Raw genomic sequence first — 20,931 nt, forward strand, 5'->3', positions numbered from 1 at the left:
ATGGGGCTTGGAGCAACCTGGGATAGTGGAAAGTGTCTCTGCTCATGATAAGTGATGGTTTTCAAGGTCCCTTCCAACCCAAACCAGCCTGTAAATCTGTGATAATCAGGACTTTCATAAACACTGGAAATGCCCTGTATCGGTGATTTCTCAGAGGAACCAAATTTTCAAAGTGTGTATGCCTTATAAGTTCCTTATAAAACTTAAGATTCAATTTGACTCTTCCGCTGCAACATTCTGTGTTTGGCACAGGTTCCACTGGGATTATCTCAATGCGTGCTCCTCTTTACACAGCCCTTGCACCACCCTCCCTCATTCCCCTGCTGGAGGGGGGGTTGGAAGGCAACAGCTCCCCCACGGCCATGACACCCACCCGCACTCCCGCTGACGTCATCCCCACGCGACACCGGTTCCCCATCCCCGCGGTGCTGCGCCCCACCAGCGCTGCGAGATGGCGGAAACCTCCCTGCAGGTCCCCGAGTGTCCGTGAGGGGACAATAGTGAGGGAGCCGCCCCCTCCGAACCGCGGAAAAACCACCGGTAAACACCGCTCCGCCGTCCCGCCGCGCCGTGGGGACTACAAATCCCGGCGTGCCCCGGGGCAGCGGCGTACGGCGCGCGCTGATTGGCTCGCGGGGGAAAGTGCAGCGCGGGCTCCCCCACGTGGCGATTCGGCCGAGCCGGGCCGGCCCGCCCCCCCCCCGGGACAAACACGGGATAACCCGGGACAAGCCGGCTGTCTCCCGCTCCGGTGCCACGGGCCTCGTCTGAGCTACCTGGGGGGAGGCCGTGCTGAGTCTGGTGGCTGGGGACAAGGCCAGCTGCTGAAGTGCTTCCCTTCCCTTCCCTTCCCTTCCCTTCCCTTCCCTTCCCTTCCCTTCCCTTCCCTTCCCTTCCCTTCCCTTCCCTTCCCTTCCCTTCCCTTCCCTTCCCTTCCCTTCCCTTCCCTTCCCTTCCCTTCCCTTCCCTTCCCTTCCCTTCCCTTCCCTTCCCTTCCCTTCCCTTCCCTCTTTCCTTTCTCCCTCCACCCCTCTCTTCCAACTCTCTGCCTGTCTCCTGATATTCTAGGCCCAGGATTTTCACCTAGCATCCCTATTCCTCTTGGTCATTTCCCTCCCCTCTCCCCTTCCTTTCCCTTCCTCTCCCAGATCACAGTGAGCAGGAGGAGCTCTGGGACACAGCAGGGATATTCCTTCCTTCCCAGGCAGCCTCTGGCAGGCAGGTGAGGTGGAAGTGTCATTTGGAAGGGTGCTGGCACTTGTGACCAGCCTCTCGGTGCCCTGTTTGTTGACTGTAATCTTAGTGCAGGGAATATAACAAAGTTCCTGGAATATTCATGGAGGGAGCTGTAAAGGACAGCATCCCTCACAGAGGAACTGAACTGAAATTACAGCTAGTTAACCTTTCATTTATTCCCTGATTTATGGTATAACACGAGTTTTTGCAGGTGAAATAAAGATGCTTTTTAAATGAATCATGATGTTCTTAGTTTGGCTCTTGTAGATATCAGGCAAAGCACGTTGTCTGAAAATGGAATGTTACCTCACTTCCCAGAAGGAGGATGAATAAAAGTCATGGTTGGGAAGAGATCCCACCCACTTCCCAGTTCCTTGCCCTCGAGGTTTGGTTGCTTTTGGAGGTGCTGTTGCTCAATCCTCATCCTTCCACCTGACAGGAAAGCAGGAACTGCCTGAAACAGAGAGATCTGTCTGGTTTTGGCGGAGGGTGATACGGGGAACGGGTAGAACTGTCTTCTCCCAATTACTCTGGAAAAAGCCACTTCTGAAGGACCTGGAACAAGAAGAGAAAGTTTCCACTGATGTAACGGTGATGTCACTTTCTCTTCCTATTCCTCGGCCTCTCTGTGCACTGGTGCTTCTTATGCTCAATGTGGCTGTTAAAACACAGATTCTCACTCCCCTCTCCTTCTTTTCCAATCTCTGCAATTCCCAGCTGTGTTCCCATCCTTGTCACTGCAGGCCTGTGAAGTGGCTGTGTGACAGTTTAGGTTGAAATAAGTTTAGGAAGTGCTCCTTTCTCTGGATTGAGCTGCTTTCCTGGCCTCTGGAATACAGCAAGAAAGGATTGAACCCTTCCCACCTGAGTAATTTTGTAATGATAAAATTTTTCACCACAGCAAGGCTGGTAATTTGAAGGAGAAGGGTTTCCAGCAGAAAACTCTGGGAGTGGATTTGGACTCTCTTTTGCGAGGCTTACAACCTCCCTGTTCCTCTTGAAATGATTTATATTTATATTTATATTTATATTTATATTTATATTTATATTTATATTTATATTTATATTTATATTTATATTTATATTTATTTAGGGAAGTAGGGCCTGGTGACTCCAGAGTAGATCAGAGTAAACATGGGCAGGAAATAAAGTGGGAATTTTTCCAGGCAGAGTCCACTGCTAGTTAAACCAGGCTGAGGCAGGGATACAGGCACTCAGGAATTCCAATAAAAGCCTGGTAGCTTTTTTTGTGTGGTCATGCTGAGCCTGCTGGTCTTGGTTGAACAAAGTTCCCCGGATTAAGTAACAATGCTGCAATTCTGGCTTCTTTTTTCTTCTTAGTCAGAGACTGTTTTCCTTGGTGACCTCAGAGATATCCTCGTGGTTTTGCACCCCTCCGCTCCCTCCCAGGCTGTTGTTTCAGCTGGTGTCAGCCCATTGCTCAACCTGCACCTCCTGACTGGAGAAATGCTTTGTCAGAGAACTCTTCCCTTCTGGGCCTGACTGAACATCCTCCCTGTTCTTCGGGGTCTTGGCATCTTGGTGAAATTCTCTGTGATTACCTTTGCCCTCAAGTCGCTGAGGTCCTCCATGTATCTCTTAACTCTGGAGCTTTCAGACACATCCAGTGGCCAGCCCAGCCCTAGAAACTGGTCCAAATGCTGTTTTCTGCTAAGTTCATGGCCTGCAGAGACCCTCTAAGGGGTCAGTAGGGTGGCTGGAGACAGGTAAAAGAGACAAATGAAATGTGTTGGTCTATGTGTGAGGAGCGCACCCTTTTTGCCTGCGGAAGTGTTTCATCTTCTCTCCTCTGAGCCTGCTGTCCCTTCTCAGAGGCTTTTAGAAGGAACCAAGAGCACCAACCACCAAACAAGGAAGGGCCTTGCCTGTGCTAAGTACGTGTGGAGTGGAAATATTTATTTTTTTTTTTTTTACTTGTTAGACTGGAAAGTTCCGGATTTGAGTTTCAGTCTTGGTCATCGCTGCCTATTTAGACAGGTTTGTGGCCATGCATGACTGAGCAAGCTGCTCATCGAGCAACTGGGTGGAAGATTCCTGAGGCCAGGCAGAGCATTCCTCTGGCTGCTTCTGAGGGGAGTCTGAGGGCTTTGCCTCCACAGCTTTTATGGGAGCATCCTCCCAGGACACTGACCATGAGCCCAGAAGGCCAGGGTGTTCTGCCTGGGGTTAAGGGCTCTGCCCAGTCCAGCAGAGCATCTGAAACAGTCATGTGTGATTGCTGAGGGGTTCCTGTGGCTGTCCTTCCCAGTTATCTCCCTGTCCCACCGAGTGGGCGGCTTCTTTGCCACCCACTTTTTTTGCTTTACTGCCGGCTAGAAATGCTGATATCTGTGGGCATGGCCCAACATCTGCTGAGCTGAACACAACCACTTCAACGTGCTCCTGAAGTCCAACCCGATTTAGAGTGTCACAGCCATTTTTTGCCCCAACAGAGATGATTTTCCCTGTTTTATTTCTCTCTCTGTGCAATTTGCTTGCTTTTTTTCCCCCAGTTTGTTCAGTGTGCAGGGAAAGCACCACTGGATCTCTTCCCCACCCCGAGGAAGGAGCTGTGCCCAGCTCATCCAGATGTGACTTTGCAGGACAACACACTTCAGCACTGCCTGGCTGCTCCACAAGCAGCACACAAAGGATTAGGCCTAATTTGAGCCCCTTGAGCTGCTTTTCAGTATTTTAACTTTGATATCAAGGGCCTAAACATGGCTTAGGAGGAAGTTACACCCAACAGGAAAGGTGGATGTGGATGTGGAACCTGTGGAATTGTGGCTGCACCTCTGCATGGACCACAGGAGTGTATTCAGTGTCCCCTCACAGCACAGCACAGCACAGCACAGCAGGAATGAGCTTTTCCTAGAGAAAATTCTCCCTGTGCCTCACCTCTGCTGAGAACATCCCTCTACAACAATTTATTCCCTTCACTTCATCTGAATAAGCCATAGAATGAGTTCCTGGAGAGACCTGCTCAGCAGTTTGGGGGTGGCCCCCCGCCCATCCTGCCCAACAGAGATCAGCCATGGGCCACTGCTTGTTTTTGTGGTGTTTTATCAGGCTGCTGCATGTCCTTTAACTGCCAGCTCCTTGTAAAAGCTTGTTTCTTCTCCTCATGCTTGAAAGCATTTGCTGCTCATCCCTTCTTGGGTGGCTGAGTATAAAAACAGCTTCCTCTGAGAGATTTAGTGTCTGCTCAAACTCAATGCTGCACTAAATCCAAGGAACACCCTTTTGCATCCTCACAGAATTATCTGATGGCTTCAGGAGGGACAAACCTGTTTGTCTTTTTGATTCCTAAGTAAAACTTCTTTTTTTAAAAAAAAGGTTTTTCTTAAAAAAACCATTTCACCCACCTATCTAGACTCAAAGCTGCCTGGTGATCCATGAGAGATTGGACACTCACCAGTGCTTTCCAGGGGAATTCATGCTCAGAAAGGAGGTGATTTTCGTGGTGTATTGTGAAATTTCCCTGTACTTGTTGACTTTAGATTGGTGGTCTATTTGCAATTTTTGTACAGTATTTGAAGAAAAAGTTCAATACAACAGAAGTGGGACAGGAATGATCCCCACCCCCTTGTTTTTAACATTCTGTGAATCTGAAAGAGAGGAAAAAAAGAGGTGGATGGCACCACGGGAAGATCATGACAGTAGAGCAAATAGTGTGGCTTGTGGCCTGTGGTGGAATGTCAAGATCAAACTTTTTGTGGCTTTTGCAGCTTGGCTAATCCGTGTTGTGAAAGCTTCTGTACGTGCACCTGGGGCACAGACTGCCTTTGGAATCAGGGATGGAGCTTTCCCCTCACAGACAGTGGAGTCAGTCTGGAAATTAGTTTAAAAAGGGATGATGCATCCAAGTAAATTTGCCAGATCCTTCTTCTGGCTATGCTGACAGAATTACTGTATTATTAACATTGTTCTTCCTCACTCTCTTGGATCTAAGTGTATTTTTACAAGGCTTGTAAAAGAAATAAAAATAAATTAACGGATATTCTGGGAAAATTAGAGAATTGCAATCTCCTACAGCATTTTGTTTAGACTGTGTGTAAAAATACTCCAGAGAGAAAAAATCCTGTGTCACAACTTAGAAGAAGTTTGTCTGTCTAAAGAAGGTTTTATCCCCCTTGTCTACAAAATCTTGTAGTACAAAGCTACAGATTATTCTGCATTTGGGACTTTTTCCCTGTTTAAAAACAGCTTTGTTTTCTGTCTCCAGAGCAAATTTCCCAGCAGAACTTCAAACATCCTTTGTCTGTCTCCCTTTGGAGAGTGTTTCCAGGAACCAGCAGCTCTGTGTACCCCAGTCATTTGCATTCTGTGCTGTAAGTACCCAGAGAAAACTTGTTGCCTAAATCCCGGGTTTTCCACTTGGAAAAATTCAGGCATGTAAAAGAAATAAACTGAAAAGTTTGCACCAAGTGTTTTGCTCAAGGAGTGACAAGAAGGAGTTTTCAGTTAAACTCCCAGAGCAAGTGGAGCCCAGATGTTTTTAGTAAAGTCTTCAAAACTCAGAGTTGGGATCAGTGTCAAATTTCCAGACACATGATGAACCTTGGAGACAAGTTTAGGATTGCTTTTGTGTTTACATAAAGCCTGGAAGCTGAATGACACTGAAATTTGTGGATGTAGTGGACGTTCTCCATAACAAATATTTGACTGGATGCAATTTCTCTTATTTACAGGACTTTGAGCTTTGGGGAAAGAAAAAAAAAAGGTTACTGTATTTTTGTTGATCTTACATTTGAGGCATATTCAGCACTTTCTTGTTCACTGGAATTGGAACAGTTGTTGATTTTTAATTGGGATGTGTTATTATTCTGGCCATTAAACCAGCACGGCAAAATCAAGTGTTTTAAAGCTGGAGGTGAACCATTTCTACAGGTGAGAAATGAAATCTGTGCATTCCTGGGCATTCTGGCTCTCTGCTCACACCAAGGCAGCCCTCTCGCTGAAGGTTTAACTGGATGCCTAAGCCACATGCCAAGGTTTTTGCTCAGGGACTGTATCAGCAAAAATGTCTCAGAATTTAATTTGGGCAAATACTGTCCAGTATTTGTTTAGGAGTTCTGTTTTCTGCCCCTTTGGAAAGCTCATGCATGAGAAGGGCACGGGTAGAGTCAGGATAAATTATATTAAAGTGGGAGTAGGAGTCATGGAAACTTGCCCTTTAGATGTATCTTGATCTTGGACCTAATAACCTTCTGTATCATATGCAGACACTCACCAAAGAAGCTCTGATTAGTTTTGCATGCTTAAAACTCAGCTTTACTATCCCTAAATTGGCAGATTTTGAGATCTGTGCCCTGTGTACAGTAGCTAAGCTGTAAACAACAAGAGCATTTGCTCCATTGTTTCTGATGGGATGTCATCCAAGGGAAAACAGGGATTGTCTTCAACAATTTGAAGCTTGTGTAGGCAGACAATACACTGTTTTTGCCTGTGGGCAGCATGAACATGCCTCTACTTCAGCCCAAGAAAGCAGCTGAGAGGGACATGAATTCAAAATCCACACATGCTGCCGAGAGGATGGGACAGGCCCTGGGCAGCTGGGAATGTTGGGGGATAAAAAGGCACTAAAATAAGGGCAAAGATTTTTGTCCTAAACAGTAAAGATTTTTTTTTCCTAAAGAGCTTTACAGGCATTCTTGGAAAGAAGCCTGCTAAAAGCATTGCCTTACTCAGGCTGGGCTTTCCATCAAGTGACTTTCACATTTAGGAGGGAATTCTTCCCTGTGAGAGTAGTGAGGCCCTGGCACAGCTTTCCCAGAGAAGCTGTGGCTGCCCCTGGATTCCTGGAAGTGTCCAAGGCCAGTATGGATGGGGCTTGGAGCAAACTGGGATAGTGGAAGGTGTCCCTGCACATGGCAAGGGTGGAACAGGATGATGCTTAAGGTCCCTTCTAACCCAAATCATTCAGGGATTTTATTATAAATGCATTTTCATGAAGAGCAGCACAAGATAAAAGGAGGCCTGAACCCATCCATGAGGAAACAATATGAAGTAAAGTTGAAATTAAAACAGTAATTTGAGACAGGAAGATCTAGGAATGGCTGAACCTAATCCCATATGAGAGCAGAGTGGTGAATTCTTCACCTTGGTTACCAAGACATGACCCCCATGGCTATGCAATCCCGTGTTTCCTCTCCTGCCCACATAAATATGCTGTCATCAAATACAATGTGCATTGTGCAACTCCAGAAAGCAGAATTTGGGACTTCCCTAATCCTACTGACGTGTGGTCACGGGTGGCACAGACTGTCCAAGCTGCAGAGGAAATATTCCCGTAACAAACTTTGCAATAATGGAGGTTTGTTTGATGTTCCTGTTGTGAAGACAATCCACTGTGAGCACATTAATAAAGAAAAAAAAATCTTAAAAAGAGTCTGCCCAGCAGCTACTTTTTTTTTTTTTTTTTTTTTTTTTTTTACATAAGCATTTATGTGGGAGGAGAACAGGAGATTTGAAATGTACCTGGCAGCCTGCTGAGGCATAGGTATGACCCACGTTATGTTATAGATCTTAATTACTTATGATGGTTAACCGACAGGAGCAGCAGAAAACCCTGAAACAAAGGGAGGCCGAGGCTCCCTCTTCCCTCCAGGGCATTTGGAGTGTCTGGAAAAGTGCTCTGGTGCTGCCCTTTACCCACACACAGGCACTGCCGGGAAGGGTCAAAGACCAGATAAAAATGTATAGACAGAACCGGTGAGAGGAAAACAATTATTTAATCTGAGTTTATGGTCTGAGTATATACAGGAAAAAAATATTTAATCTGAGTTTGCAGGCTTAGTCCATAGAGGAAAAATTCTTTATTCTGAATTTACTGAGGCTCAGTAAATTGTATTTCTGATGGATTTCAGCAGGAACGCTGACTTTGGAAAAACCAGGGTTGAACATTGGCTTGGGAAAAGCCAAGATTAGGGCATTCAGTGCTATGGGATGATCTCAGTTTAAGCAGTTTCTATTCCCTTGTAATCTGGTTAAAATTTGAGAAAGCAGAAACTAAAAGACTCCAGAGCTTGTTGTAAATTAATGACTGAACTGAATGACTGAAGAAACCAGTTTATTGAAAATAAATCATGGCACACACCGAGTGACTGGGATAGCATTAAAAGCAGCTGAAATAGCAATCTAATTAGCAACAGATTCAGTTTTTGACATCTGGCCTTCAATTTCTGCATTTAAATTGGATTTTAGGAACTTTTTGTTCTCACGGAGGGGGTGGTCAGGCATTGGCACCAACCTCCCGGGGCAGCGGCGGAGCCCCCATCCCCGGAGGGATGTAGGATGTAGGATATAGGACTTGGGACACGGGTTAGCGGCAGGTTTCGCACGTGGTCGAGGGGAAATGGCCGGATTTGCTGATTTTGGGGGAATTTCCCCTCACGGCCCATCCCATGATGGACGCTACTCCCGCGGCGGGAACCGGGGCCACGCGCGAGCCCCACCCCCGATGTGGGCGTGGCCTGGGCGGGTGCTGAGTCACGCCGGGCCAGCAGAAGGGCGCCGGGACGCCCCGCCCCTTCCTGGGGGCGTGGCCTGCCGCACGGCGGTATAAAAGGCACGTCCGCGGGCGGGTAGCCCTCACAGCGCGTCGGCGGCGGAGCGAAGCGGGTTCCTGCGTCAACAGTGCTTGGACGGAACCGGCCGCGCTCGGGCCCGCCGCGCCCCCCTCCCCTAACTCCACCGTCTACACAGTCACCGCAACACCCACCGGAGCACCCCAGCCATGGCAGCGCCCCCCTCTCAGGTGCGCCAGAACTACCACCAGGACTGCGAGGCCGCCGTCAACCGCCAGATCAACTTGGAGCTCTACGCGTCCTACGTGTACCTCAGCATGGTGAGGGCAGTGGGCGCGGCGGGGTGAGGGAAGGGTCCTACTAGGGATAAAGAGGCTGCACGAGGGCCTTGGCCAGCGGGGGGTTCCTGGGTGCCGGGCGGTGCCTGCGGGCCCAGCTCCTCCTCCTCCTTTTTCTCCACCTCCTCCTCCCCCCTCTGCTTTCAGGCCCGTCTGGGCCGTCCCCTGGGTGTAGGTGAGGCCCTTTTATCTCGCCTGCTCCGCGAGCCCCGCGACCGTTGCCCTTGGCGGCCTCGTTATCGGCCGCGCTCAACGCCTCGCCGCCGGCTCTGCCCTTGGGGCCGGGCTGGGTAGCGGGAGGTGCCCAAACGAAGCCTTTGGCACCTTTCCCGCAGGCGTGCTCGCCTCCTAGGCTCGGGTTTTCCTTCAGGAATCGGTAGGAATCCGTGGTTTCCTTGGGCCCTGTGTTTACAAGCCTCCTTTGGCCCGAGGCGCCCGTTTTAGCCGTTCCCTGACCTCTGTGCAGCAATCCTGGTGCTTTGGGCGTGATGGGACATTGAGGCTTCCTAGTCACGCTGGGCTGTGTTTTGGCACGTATTTTGTTTTTTTTTTCTCCGTTAATTTGTTTCTGAGCCCTGTTTTGAGCTTCTCTTGTTCGGTGATAGTGGTACACAAGCACCAGTGCCTTGCCTTGGACCTCCAGGCCGCTGGTTTAAGAGCAGAGAATTCTGTAGTAGGTTGGTAAATAATTGGCAGCTGATACATAACGTTCCATTGAATCCTGGTAATGACTCTGAAGGAATAAACAAATTGTTTGATAAATTTTAACTGCTGTTACAGGATTTTTTGGCTTTCAGAAAAGTAGTTGCTGTTGAATTCATATTGTAGTCGAGTTTATCTCTTGTATTTTAAATATTACTCTTACTCCCCCCCCCCCAAAAAAAAGTAGAAAGTGTATTCCTTAGTCTAATCCCTAGAAAGCTTAGGGGGAGCAAAAGAGTTTTATTGCAGAAGTACCTAAAAGTTCTTGACTCACTCTTACCTGGTGTTGCAAGTCAAGACCCTGACTTGCAATATGATCATTGTAAACAAGCTTAGGCAAAGGGAAGATTCTCCTTGGAAAAAAAGGCTTTGCAAGGCTGAAGCTTAATGCTCCTCAGAACAGCTATCTGTGGGCTTTTAGGGTTTGTTGGATTTTTTTTTGTGTTCTCAGAACTGAGCCAAGGACACAAACACCATTAATTTGTGCCCTTGGTAGGGATGCAGGTTAAAATTTAACCCTAGCTGGAAGATCAAATGATACTAAGGGGAGAGTAGTTCCACACTGCCTTGCTGGCCTGGGCTTGGACTGCAGCCATCCTGAAGCAGAGGTTTAGAGCCTGTGAGCTTTTTTTTTTTTTCAGTCCTACTATTTTGATCGGGATGATGTGGCCCTGAAAAACTTTGCCAAGTACTTCCTGCATCAGTCCCACGAGGAGCGGGAGCACGCTGAGAAGCTGATGAAGCTGCAGAACCAGAGGGGTGGACGCATCTTCCTGCAGGACATCAAGGTGAGTGTGGGTGGAAGGGGATGAACTTTCCTCTGGGTCCTCCCCAGAAGAGCAGCAGCTGACACAGGAGAGGCACAGTAATTTGAGATGTGGAGCAATTGGATTATTTGTGCTGATTGACTAATAAAAGAGTACTTCTTGTGTAAGGAGAAGGTGCTGAGCCCCAGGTTGTTTGCTGTGGGATGAGAGCAGAACCAGAAGACAACTGGTTCATCATCATTAAATTTAACACTGAGCAGATGTGCTCTGTGCACTATTTTGAGAAGTGGGACTTTGAGGGTTTGCTTAGTTCTGTTCCCAGGGTGCACCTCAAATTTTTGACTTTGCATAAGTGCCTAAACTTGGTATAAACGGCCTTTGAGAGTGATCTAAAGACTCTCCACCCTGCTGGTCTGTGGGTTCTTACAGAAAACATGTCTTGTGCTTTCCCCTTGCAGAAGCCAGACCGTGATGACTGGGAGAATGGCCTGACTGCCATGGAGTGTGCCCTGCACCTGGAGAAAAACGTGAACCAATCACTGCTAGAACTGCACAAATTGGCAACCGAAAAGAACGACCCACATGTAAGTGCATGTTCAACATGGCTGTCCAAAGATGTGGCTTTAGGGCTGAGCTGTGTGTCCTTAGAGTTGTTAAAGGTGAAGAAAGGTGTGAACCAGGGGTGCAGCCCTTCCAGACACCTTTGGTGGGGTTATTGCTCCTTCCAGGAACATTTTTAAGGTGGCAGGGACTTGATGTATTCCCTCTGAAGTGTCTGTGAACAGTCTCTATGGAGACCGTTTCTGAGGGGGTTGAGTTCCATCTTTGTAAGGCTTTTTGTCACGAGGCTTTTTTGCCACAAAATTCTGGAGTTGCTTTGGAATATTAAAAGCCCTGATGTTTCAGAACACTGTTTGAAAACATGTAATTCTTCTCAGATGGAAGTTTTTGGCAAGACTGGATTGAGGTTGCTTAATATTAGGAAGAGATTAACACGGGTGAGAGTCCCAACACTTTAGGGGATGTCCTGGCTAAGTTAGAGGGACTTTTTAAAGCAAAACCAGAGGTGTAAATCCTCACTGCTGTGAGCTTGCTGTGCAGTGGGGGTGTGTCAAGCTGCTCAGGACCTTGGCTAATGCTTCCTGGAGTGAGGAAGAGGAGAGGCTTCCTGAGCTGCCTGGCTTTTCAGGGTTCTGGAGCAAGTGAGCTTATGTAAGCCTGGCTCACTTTGATCTTGTTCTGCAACAAAACTAGAGGCTGCTTCCTCTCAGCTTGAAAATTCTGCATCCTGTCCTTTCCTTAGAGAGCCTTGGTAGGATTTCAGGCCTGAATTTAAACCTCTGGTCTCCCTTCACAGTTGTGTGACTTCATTGAGACCCATTACCTGGATGAGCAGGTGAAAGCCATCAAGGAGCTGGGTGACCACGTGACCAACCTGCGGAAGATGGGGGCCCCCAAATACGGCATGGCAGAGTATCTCTTCGACAAGCACACCCTTGGGGACTGTGAGAGCTGAAGCCTTGCCAAGAGCCACGCTGTGGGTTTCAGTGGGACTCCTACTTACTGTCCAGCCGTGCATGCAGCTTCAGCTATCTAGATAAACAGTTCCATACTCTGTACCAAATATTCCCCCCTCTCTTTGTGTTTTATGTACTGCCCTCCAGCCAATAAAGTGACTTGGTTCCAGCTGGCTTTTCCTGTTTAGTTTGGAGGGGGAGCAGGCAGCTGTAGTGAAGGCTGTGGGAGGTCAACTTGTTGTGTGTGACATGGGGGCTTTGCAGCTGCTGCTGAAGGCAGAAGTAAGAAAACCTCTGATTTCTTTAAATTCCTTGCAGGGAACTAAAATGAGGAAATGAAACCAAGGTCCTGTGCTTGAGCCTCGCTTTTATTTTCTGAGGGTGGGCAGTAAAAAATGAGCTGAGTGGTGTCTGCTGCCATCCAGCTTTTCTCTGAGCACCGTCAGATCTGTGGTGGCAGATGTGGACCTTCCAGAAGGAAGCAGTGTGCTGGGCAGATGCTGCGGCTGTCTGTGCTGGCAGGCCCTTGCCCTGCCTTATCCCAGTACTGAAAAACACTAGCCAGGCAGGCCTGGAAAAGGCACTGTGAGTCTGCATCACAAAAGATGGGATTTTTTCCAGTCCCTTTTCCCTGAAATATCTTGTTAGGAGTGCAAGTCCTGCCTGAGGAAGGACTCAAGCTCTCATTCTTGCTGTGAGGAGGGAAGTATCCACATCAACTGTGCTCCTGTTCTGGGCTATGCCTGGCTGGTACCTGCAGTCTTTAACACTCAAAGTCTTGTTCTTTTGCTACAGTTGGGTTTTTTTGGTGCTTTTGCTCTTGTTGCAACATGGATTGTGCCTGCTGCTGTAGCTGAGGGCAGGAGCAGCATGTCCTTAGTGCTGGTTTCAGCCCAGGCTGGGCTCCAGCTGCATGTTCAGCACCTCTGTTTGGGTGAGTGCCAGGATAAGGCAGGTATCCCATGGATTCCCCTTTAGCTGTACTGGTCCATCTGCTCTTCCCCTGGGCTTTCACTGGCCTCCAGGATCACCTCCATCAGCCCCACATAGTCACCCTCGGCTAGGGAGATTCCAGAGTCATTGGGGGATGGACTCTCTGCTCTCCTGGGCTCTTTGGGAGCTGGGGGATTACTGTTTACATTCCCAGTGTCTCTAATGTTCCTGGAAACCTCTGGGTGCTGGTCTGGAGCGCTAGCTGCATCTTCCAAACTCAGGCTGCGAGCCTCAGGGCCCAGGTTGCCCTTGTGGGACCTTTCCAGCACTGGAGAGGTGACTGGAGTGAAGGAGAAGCAGAGGGCAGTGCTGCCTCCGGGGGTTTTGTTACTGGGGGTGTGAAAGGCACTGGACTGCTCCGAACTGGGAGTGGCTGAGGCCGTGTTCTCCAGGTTTAGCCAGGGTGGGTGTGAGGGTTTGGAGCTCTTCAGGCTTTTGAAGCTGCCTTGCTTCTCACGCTCAGGGGGCTCTGGCAGGAAGGGGAATTTGGGGCTGTTGGATGCTGTGGACTGCGCTCCTGGGCTTCCTGTGGTGGCAGCTTCCCTGGAGCTGCTCTTTCCTTCTTCTACTGTCACAACCATGGAGTCGGGACCTTTGCTCCTCTCTGTTGGCCAAACAAAGGTTTCTTTTGCAGTAGAGCCCAGGGAGGTCTGGCTCTTGTCCATGTCACTGGCCCTGGAAGGGGAGGCGTTGACAATGACATCCCGAAGGGAAGTGGAGCATGCAGCGATGCTGGAGAGTGCTGGTGGCTTCTTGCGCCCTTGGCGTCGGGAAGGGAAAATCATGGGGATGGAGCTGATGGGTGTCTGTGGAGCACTGTAGAACCCAGGCCTCTCATAAAAGGGGGTGGACATGAAAGCATCAAACTCCCTTAGTTTTCCCTCTTCGCTGTCCCACTGCTCCTGGGAGTCTCCCCTCGGCTGATTGATGCCACAAGGGCTTCCAGCCTTCCCCATGTCCTGGTAGGTATAATGGGAGAAGGGCGATGCGGGATCTCCTCGCCGGCGCAGCAGGTTCATCCGGGAAGAGGACCTGGAGAAGTTTGGGGACTGGACACCCAGGAGGCGGCCCAGATGTCCCAGCAAGGGAGTGGAGTGGTTGGCCTCCTCATTCTCTTTAATCTGCTCCAGGGGCTGGAACTCCATCTCTTCCTTCTGCATGCTGGGAAAGGCAAAGTGGACTGTTACACAGCCACAGAGGGAGGCAAGGGATCTCCTGGAGAGGCTGGCAGCACTGGGAATTATTCTGCCAGTGGCAAGCCTCTCCCTGTACTGCCATTAGCCCCCCAAAACAGGCATGCTCATCATACAGGTCAGTGAGGAAAAGAGGTTAGATTTATCCTTTTCCATGGAAAATGCTGACTGTTGTGGATGAGTCTAAAAGCTCCTCAAATGTAATGTCCTGCACAAGACCTGATGCAGGTGTTGTGACACTTTGTCCCTGCACTCACCTGATGTCAAAAGTGGAGCCCAGGAAGGATGGGCGCTTGTATTCGGCAGTGGCTGCAGTGTAGGGTGGCTGGGGATCAGGCTCATTCCAGTACAGGTCCTTCTCCAGAATGGGTAAATCCTGGTGCATCTCATCCACTGCCATGAGGGAGACCTGTGGGGGACAGCAGGAATGTCACACGGAGTGAGCAGCCTTTTGTGTGCGTGTTATCGGGGGACAAAGAAGCACAGAGCTGGTGGAAGTGGTGCAGCACGGAAGCCAGGCAAGTGGCTGGGGTTGCTGTGGTTTCCTGTCATTTGGGTTGTTTCTCACACAGAGATTTGATTAATTGGAAGGAAAATGGTGCTGAAGGAGACAGGAAAGCAACAGGCTCACTAGGATGGAGCGGTGGGAGATGTGGTTATTGCATGGCAGAAAGCAGAGGAGGCAGTTTTAGATGGACACAGGGTAGGAAAGCAAGGAGGGGAAGGAATGACATGTCATTCAAAGGCAGCTGAGGCCTGAAATGAGCAGCCTGGATCCACCCCATGTGCCAGAGCATGGACTACAGCTGCAGTCGGCCTCTGTGTACTAAGATATGCCAGAAGCCCCAAATTCCCTGGTGTGGATTGGGAGGATTTCTCCCGTCTCAGGCAAGGAAGTAGGGGCAGAGGTGTTGCAGGAGAATTTGGTCACTGTCCTGCCTTGGTGTTCCTCTTCAGGTGAGGCTCACCTGGCAAATCTTCCTCCCCTTTACCTGGAGGTTCCTGTCGATGAGCCAGTTGGCTTCAAAGTCATCGTCATCCTCCCCAAAAGGGTTGATCAGCTGCTCGGCCACCTGCATGTGGAGAGCACACAACAAAGGTCACCATTGTCATCCCCTGCCCCTTTCCCTGCAGGGAGAAGTCAGGTGTGATGTCCCTTGAATTCCAAGCCCTGTTTTGCCTCCCAAAAAGGGGGTGGGTTAGAAGTGGAGGCATCACAGGGGCAGGGAGACACTGGAATTTATAACTCCCCCTGGCTCACACAACCCTCCTGCAGCTGAAGTAGCTCCTTTTTTCCCCCTCTAGTAAGGACCAAAGCCTAGAAAAGTGCAGCTGCTGTCCAGAATGAGACAGTTGGAAAATTAGAAAGTCCTGACAGTTCCCTCAGCCCCTCTTGGCTTCCTGTTGTTGCCCTAGATCAAAGAACACAGCTGGGTTCCTGATGAGCTCACACTGGGAAAAACCCTTGGCTGGGTCAGATTCCAGCTCCAGCCATGTTTTCTTGGACTTACCTTTAACCAGCCAGCATAGAAGAAGAATTGCAGAAATGTAAAAACAGGCACAAAGAGATCCAGCTCATGGCCAGGATATGCTTTCTCTGGATCCAGGAATTGCCTCCCGATCAGACAGGCCAGGAAGAAGCTGTAAACAGCCACGGTCACCACCTGGGGAAGGACGCCAAGGGACACACCAGGGTAGCATGAGTTCCCAGCATATCCCTTCAGTTCCACCCCACACAACTCCAAGGCCAGGCTCTGGAGCCTCTGGAAAGCCTTGGATTTGGTTCTGACAGGCTTTTATGCTGGAGGATGTGTTTCCCTGCAGAAAGCTACAGACATTCCCTTCCCCTCCAGCTTTTACCTACACTGTGTGCTGTCCCTGGAATGATATCTGTGCCGGTGTCACAGGCCAGTGGCAGCAGCAAGCACATGACATCCTGGATGGGCTGGATGCTGTCTCATGGCTCAGTCCATGCTGGCAGGCTGCTTCCAAGTCCAGGAAGGGAACCCTGACACTGCTATTTGCTCCTTCCTTCCTGCTCCTTGTGCTGAGCTTTTATTAATATTTGCCTGCTTGGATTTCAGGCTGTGCTGAGCTTTGTGCTTTTCCCTGTCATCACAGGACTGGAAACTTCCCCTTTTCAAGTTAAAAGTAACTAAGACTCTCACATGGTCCCTTGATACAAACAAGGGGGTTCAAAACAGGAATATACTCTCCCAACATGTTCCCCATTAACCTCCAGCACTGCCAGAGCAGCAGCAGCAGCTCCTGTTTCATGGTGAAGGGCATTCCTGTTATCTGAGCAGCTGGATTGTAGGAGACAAAGGAGCAAGGTGGTGCCAAAGTGTCTGCCTGGGCTGATAAACAGCTGAGTACATGCCTGGCACAACCTTCCTGGGATCTTGCCCAGGTTGTGATCCCTGCAAGGTGGTGCAGGGAGTGCGTCTGTGTGTTCCTGTGTTTTCCATGGATCTATGTGGATTTGTTCCCCCTGGACAGAGGTTATTTCTGGAGAGGTGAATGTGTCTGAGTTAGGGAAAGGAGGCTGGGCTGGGTGTGTGCTGAGCTACCAGTGGAAGAGAGATGATGTGTGCATGTGGGGATGAGGGATTTAAGAGTATCCTGCATCTTTCATGGGTGGGTCAGGTATGAAGCACTTCTACAAAGATGGGCTGAGAGAGCTAAGGCTGTTCAGCCTAGAGATGAGAAGATTTTGGGGAGGCTTTGGCCTTCCAGTGCCTTAAACGAGCTTATACAAAGGAGGGAGAGTGACTTTTTACACAGGCAGATAGTGACAGCACAAGCAACAATGGTTTTAAACTGATGGAGGGCAGGTTTAGATTAGATATGAGGAAGGAATTCTTAACTAAGAGGGTGTGAGTCCCTGGCATAGGTTTTCCAGAAAAGCTGTGGCTGCCCCATCCCTGGAAGCACACAAGGCCAGGTTGGACAAGGCTTGGAGCAGCCTGGTCTAGTGGAAGGTGTCCCTAGATGAGCTTCATGGTCCCTTCCAACCTAAACCATTCCAGGATTCCAGTTGTGGGTGTAAGAGGGGATGTGCACGGGCAGTGGTGGAGCAATGGGTGTGGGGATTCCTTTCTCACCTGGGTGTAGACCAGGGGGATGCTGATCCAGTCATATCCATAGAGTTTCCCACACTGGCTGCGCAAGGTGTTGAGCTCCTGCAGCGGGGAAAAGGGAATGGCATGTCAGGATTACTTCCCATCTCCTTGCAGAGCCTCCCCAGCACCACTGTCCTCCATTGCTCCAGCCCTTTCCCTTGTGCTTATACCTTCTCTGGTAGGGGAGCTCAGTCTCAGCCTTGTAGGAATTCCCTGCTGAGTGTCTCCCCCTGAGCCAAAGATCCCTTCCTCGCTTGCTTCACAGCAGAGTTTCTTCTCACAAAATGAACAGCCAACAGGTGAGGCAAAGAATGCCCTCAGGAGCAGCCATTTCTCTCTCCTGTCTATAGACAAATATCCCAGAGGGAGATCTCCCTCTCTGTGGGCAGATGAATTCTGCTCCAGGCAACAGAAACCACATGACTTTCTCTGCACATGAATACCAAGAAGGATGAGCTGCTCCAGAGCCTTTTTCTGTGCAGCTGGGCAGGGATTTTTGCCAGATCTTGCCTGTGTAGCAGGCATTGCCCAAAATTATCTCAGAGTTTTTAATAAAAATGTTTTCTACAGGACCTCAGTTGTTGAGTATGTTTTTGACCTCTCCTAGACTTCCAGATACATTCTTCCTTGTGGCTTTCCATCTGGATTGCAGAAACCTCCACTGGCATTGGCTGTTCTGGAATGTGTCAAGGACCTGCTTCACAGGTGCCTCCCATTGCCCAGGATCTCCTGCCTGTCCCCTCTGTCACTCACATTCAGGATGCCTTGGAGCAGCACACTGTCCCGGATCCTCCCGTCATTCCTCGCCTTCACAGCCAGGTTGGAGAACCACACGCATGGGATCCAAAACTTGTTGTGGGGGGAATTCAAGCTCTCAAACTTCTTGTGCTCTTCTGGTGTCATGAGACCTGGATGGGAAAGAGCAGATGGGAGAAGGACAGATATAGAGGGCAGGAGGAACTGATCTGGTCTGAAATGAAAACATCTGAATCTCAGGTGGATGCCTTGGCTCTCCCTAAAAACCCCAGCAAAGACTCAGAACTTGGGGAGTCATGCAGAAGGACAAGTCTCCTTGTTAAAACATTCAGTCATGGAAGGGGGATAATGGGATTTCACTTTGGATGTCTGCAGCACATCAGATCAGAGGCATCAGGGAGGTAAAGCACTGCTGAGGGTGCAGCTGCCTGGTGTCCATAGACACTGGTTGAGAATGGGATAACTTGTGTCCCTGAAGTGCCTTTTCTTTTTAGGATGCCAACAATATCACATCTCGGTGGATTTCCAAGGGAAACCAGACAATGTGGGCAGAGTGGGAACTGCTGCACCTTGAGGAACATCTCTCAAGAACATTCAGAGTGCCCAGCAGTTACGCTCAGAGGCTTGGGGCTCAAATTCCCACCGGCCTAGAGGGAACAGCACCACCCCATTTCCAAAGAACCTTTCCCAGGGGCCCCTGCCCCTAGAGGAGCAGCGAGGAGCAGTGCTGACCTGCCCTCACAACGTGCTCCATGCTGGGGAAGCGCTTGTAGACAGCGGTGCTGACGGAGCGCAGGATCAGCACGCTGACCAGGTTGCTGTAGCGCATCAGGGTGCGGCGCAGGAGCCTCCCATACTCATCCTCCCCATCCACGTTGCAGGACACCAGGTTCATGATCCGGTCTGGCCATGGGATGCTCTCGTACTGGGCCCACCAGCGGGACACCACCAGGGCCACATAGAAACCTAGAGGGGAGCTGAGAGAGTCAGGCATCTGAAAAGAGCTTCTTCCTCCTGCTCTATCTGCTCTCCTTCTTTTCTGCTCACACAGGGATGGGTGCAGGAATGTCTAGAGGGAAATTCAGTCCTCTGTGCTAAAAGGAGTCTGGATTTCATACTTCGCTTCATAGGACCAGAACGGTTTAGGTTGGAAAGGACCTTAAAGATGATCTCATTCCAACCCCCTGCTGTGGATAGGGACATCTTCCACTAGACCAGATTGCTCAGAGCTCCATCCAGTGTGGCCTTGAAAACTTCCAGGGATGAGGCAGCCACAATTTCACTGGGCATATCTGGTGCCACTTGGAGCTTGCCCTCCTATGCTGGGGGACATTCACAGCTGTGACAATAAAGGATATTTCCCACTTGAGGAATTTTACAAAGGCAGGGGGAGGCACTTGCTCTGCCAGCAGAGCTCTGCTGAACCAAGGAGAAGAAATGCTGTCCCATTGCCCTCCCTGCTGGATTCCAGACAGCTCCTTACCCAGCACGAAGGATACAGGGATTAGCTCGGCGTAGCTGTTGCAGTACAGCGCCAGCTTCTCAAACATCAGCCTTTGGCTCTCGCTCAGAATCAGCCTAAAAGGGAAAAACAGAAGCAGTTCTCCCTCTCCCTTCTCTCCTTTCTCCCCTTCCCTTCTGAGAACAGTCTGGCAAGAGCCTGACCAGCAGGATCCCAGCCCAAATCCTGTGTTTCTCCTGTGTCCTGCCCCAGGCCAGGCTGTGCATGTGAAGTTGCTCACCTGTAGACAAGGCTGATGGTGAAGTAGAGCGAGATGAAAATCAGGAACTCGGAGTAGAGCAGTTTGTAGATGCTGCCTTTCCATTGGAGCAGGAGCTGGGAGAAGGTGCCCAGGCGGGCATCAGCCACACGGTTAGTGTAGGTCACTGTCATCACAGCTCCTGTGCAGGCACACAACAAGCAGGGCTTGGAGTTTGAGCAGGAGGAGGACACAGGGACACCCCAAGTGTCCCACCAAGCAAGACGGAAAGAAAGGAGAAAACAGAATGAGCTGAGATCAAAAGCCAGGTAAGATGGAGGCAGTAGCACAGAAAAGCAGGAGGCAATTGATGGCAGGTAATAATTTGATGAGTTTGCCATCTTTTCTCTGTTCTTGAGCTGGTTATAGTGACCAAGGATGATTTTAGGGTTTGATTTTTGTCATCATTCAAGTGGGGCTGGTTGGTTAGAGAGGACTAAGCCCACGTGCCACCCCCTTCCACAAAACACTGTGGTAATCTCAGGGTCATAAACTCCAAAGTTTATGCTTGTCCCAGTAATTTTCTAAGTATAGTTTTTGTTCTATATATATTTCTGTAAACCTAATTGCTGGGAAACATCTTCCTGGAATACTGCTGGGAAAAAATCCCCAATCCAAAGGAAAGGAAAAACCCCAGAAAGATTTCTTGGGATTGATCCAATTGATGAAGGCATCCAGGCAAGGATAGCTGTCTGCTCTGCTGGTCCTAGTCCTGCAGGCAGAGCAGCCCTCCCTGTTGGAGATCTGTGGGATGGAGTTTGGCCAGGTCCTCTCCTTCAACCATATGTTGCACAATAATCACAGTGTCTGAAAAAGAGGCATTCAGGCTCCTGAAATGCTCCCCAGACATGCAGCATACCCATTTCACTTCTAGTCTAACTTGCATAAATAATTCTTTATAATCAATTAATAATCAGACTCATAGTTGCATAAACCTGAATTTATTTCAAAAGCACCCCAACAAACAACAAGACACCATTGTTATCCATGCCAGGCAGATTGGTGAATAATTCCTTGG

General features: G+C 49.5%; 2 protein-coding genes and 1 long non-coding RNA gene across 3 annotated transcripts; 2 read left to right on the forward strand and 1 right to left on the reverse strand.

The window, feature by feature from the left end:
* Window positions 1-972: 972 nt before the first annotated feature.
* On the forward strand, window positions 973-7,899 carry LOC131577770 (uncharacterized). Its single transcript, XR_009277276.1, has 3 exons — window positions 973-1,222; window positions 5,462-5,567; window positions 5,928-7,899. It is a non-coding gene; the product is annotated as an uncharacterized LOC131577770 (long non-coding RNA).
* A 919-nt stretch (window positions 7,900-8,818) lies between these two features.
* Window positions 8,819-12,258, forward strand: FTH1 (ferritin heavy chain 1). The gene is made up of 4 exons (XM_058835874.1): window positions 8,819-9,085; window positions 10,447-10,593; window positions 11,031-11,156; window positions 11,930-12,258. The coding sequence occupies exons 1-4, from the start codon at window positions 8,975-8,977 to the stop codon at window positions 12,086-12,088; spliced, it is 543 nt and encodes a 180-aa protein (XP_058691857.1). The 5' UTR covers window positions 8,819-8,974; the 3' UTR covers window positions 12,089-12,258.
* Window positions 12,259-12,409: 151 nt separating this feature from the next.
* LOC131577762 (bestrophin-1-like) lies at window positions 12,410-20,254 on the reverse strand. Its single transcript, XM_058835885.1, has 9 exons — window positions 19,896-20,254; window positions 19,637-19,731; window positions 18,886-19,119; window positions 18,151-18,305; window positions 17,380-17,457; window positions 15,787-15,939; window positions 15,268-15,348; window positions 14,533-14,684; window positions 12,410-14,243 (listed from the first exon to the last, which is right to left on the reverse strand). The coding sequence occupies exons 1-9, from the start codon at window positions 20,252-20,254 to the stop codon at window positions 13,064-13,066; spliced, it is 2,487 nt and encodes an 828-aa protein (XP_058691868.1). The 3' UTR covers window positions 12,410-13,063.
* Window positions 20,255-20,931: the final 677 nt, after the last annotated feature.

Source organism: Poecile atricapillus, chromosome 1 (genome assembly GCF_030490865.1).
Source record: "Poecile atricapillus isolate bPoeAtr1 chromosome 1, bPoeAtr1.hap1, whole genome shotgun sequence".
NCBI lineage: Eukaryota > Metazoa > Chordata > Aves > Passeriformes > Paridae > Poecile > Poecile atricapillus.

Bases quoted from the DNA above. Each gene is read 5' to 3' on its own strand.
- FTH1 (XM_058835874.1), top strand. From the start codon at position 8,975: ATGGCAGCGCCCCCCTCTCAGGTGCGCCAGAACTACCACCAGGACTGC. The intron at 9,086-10,446 runs GTGAGGGCAGTG...TTTTTTTTTCAG, and splicing joins CCTACGTGTACCTCAGCATG to TCCTACTATTTTGATCGGGA. The intron at 11,157-11,929 runs GTAAGTGCATGT...CTCCCTTCACAG, and splicing joins CCGAAAAGAACGACCCACAT to TTGTGTGACTTCATTGAGAC.
- LOC131577762 (XM_058835885.1), bottom strand. From the start codon at position 20,254: ATGGCAAACTCATCAAATTATTACCTGCCATCAATTGCCTCCTGCTTT. The intron at 17,458-18,150 runs GTGAGTGACAGA...TCCCCGCTGCAG, and splicing joins TGCTCCAAGGCATCCTGAAT to GAGCTCAACACCTTGCGCAG. The intron at 15,349-15,786 runs GTAAGTCCAAGA...CTCCACATGCAG, and splicing joins TCTATGCTGGCTGGTTAAAG to GTGGCCGAGCAGCTGATCAA.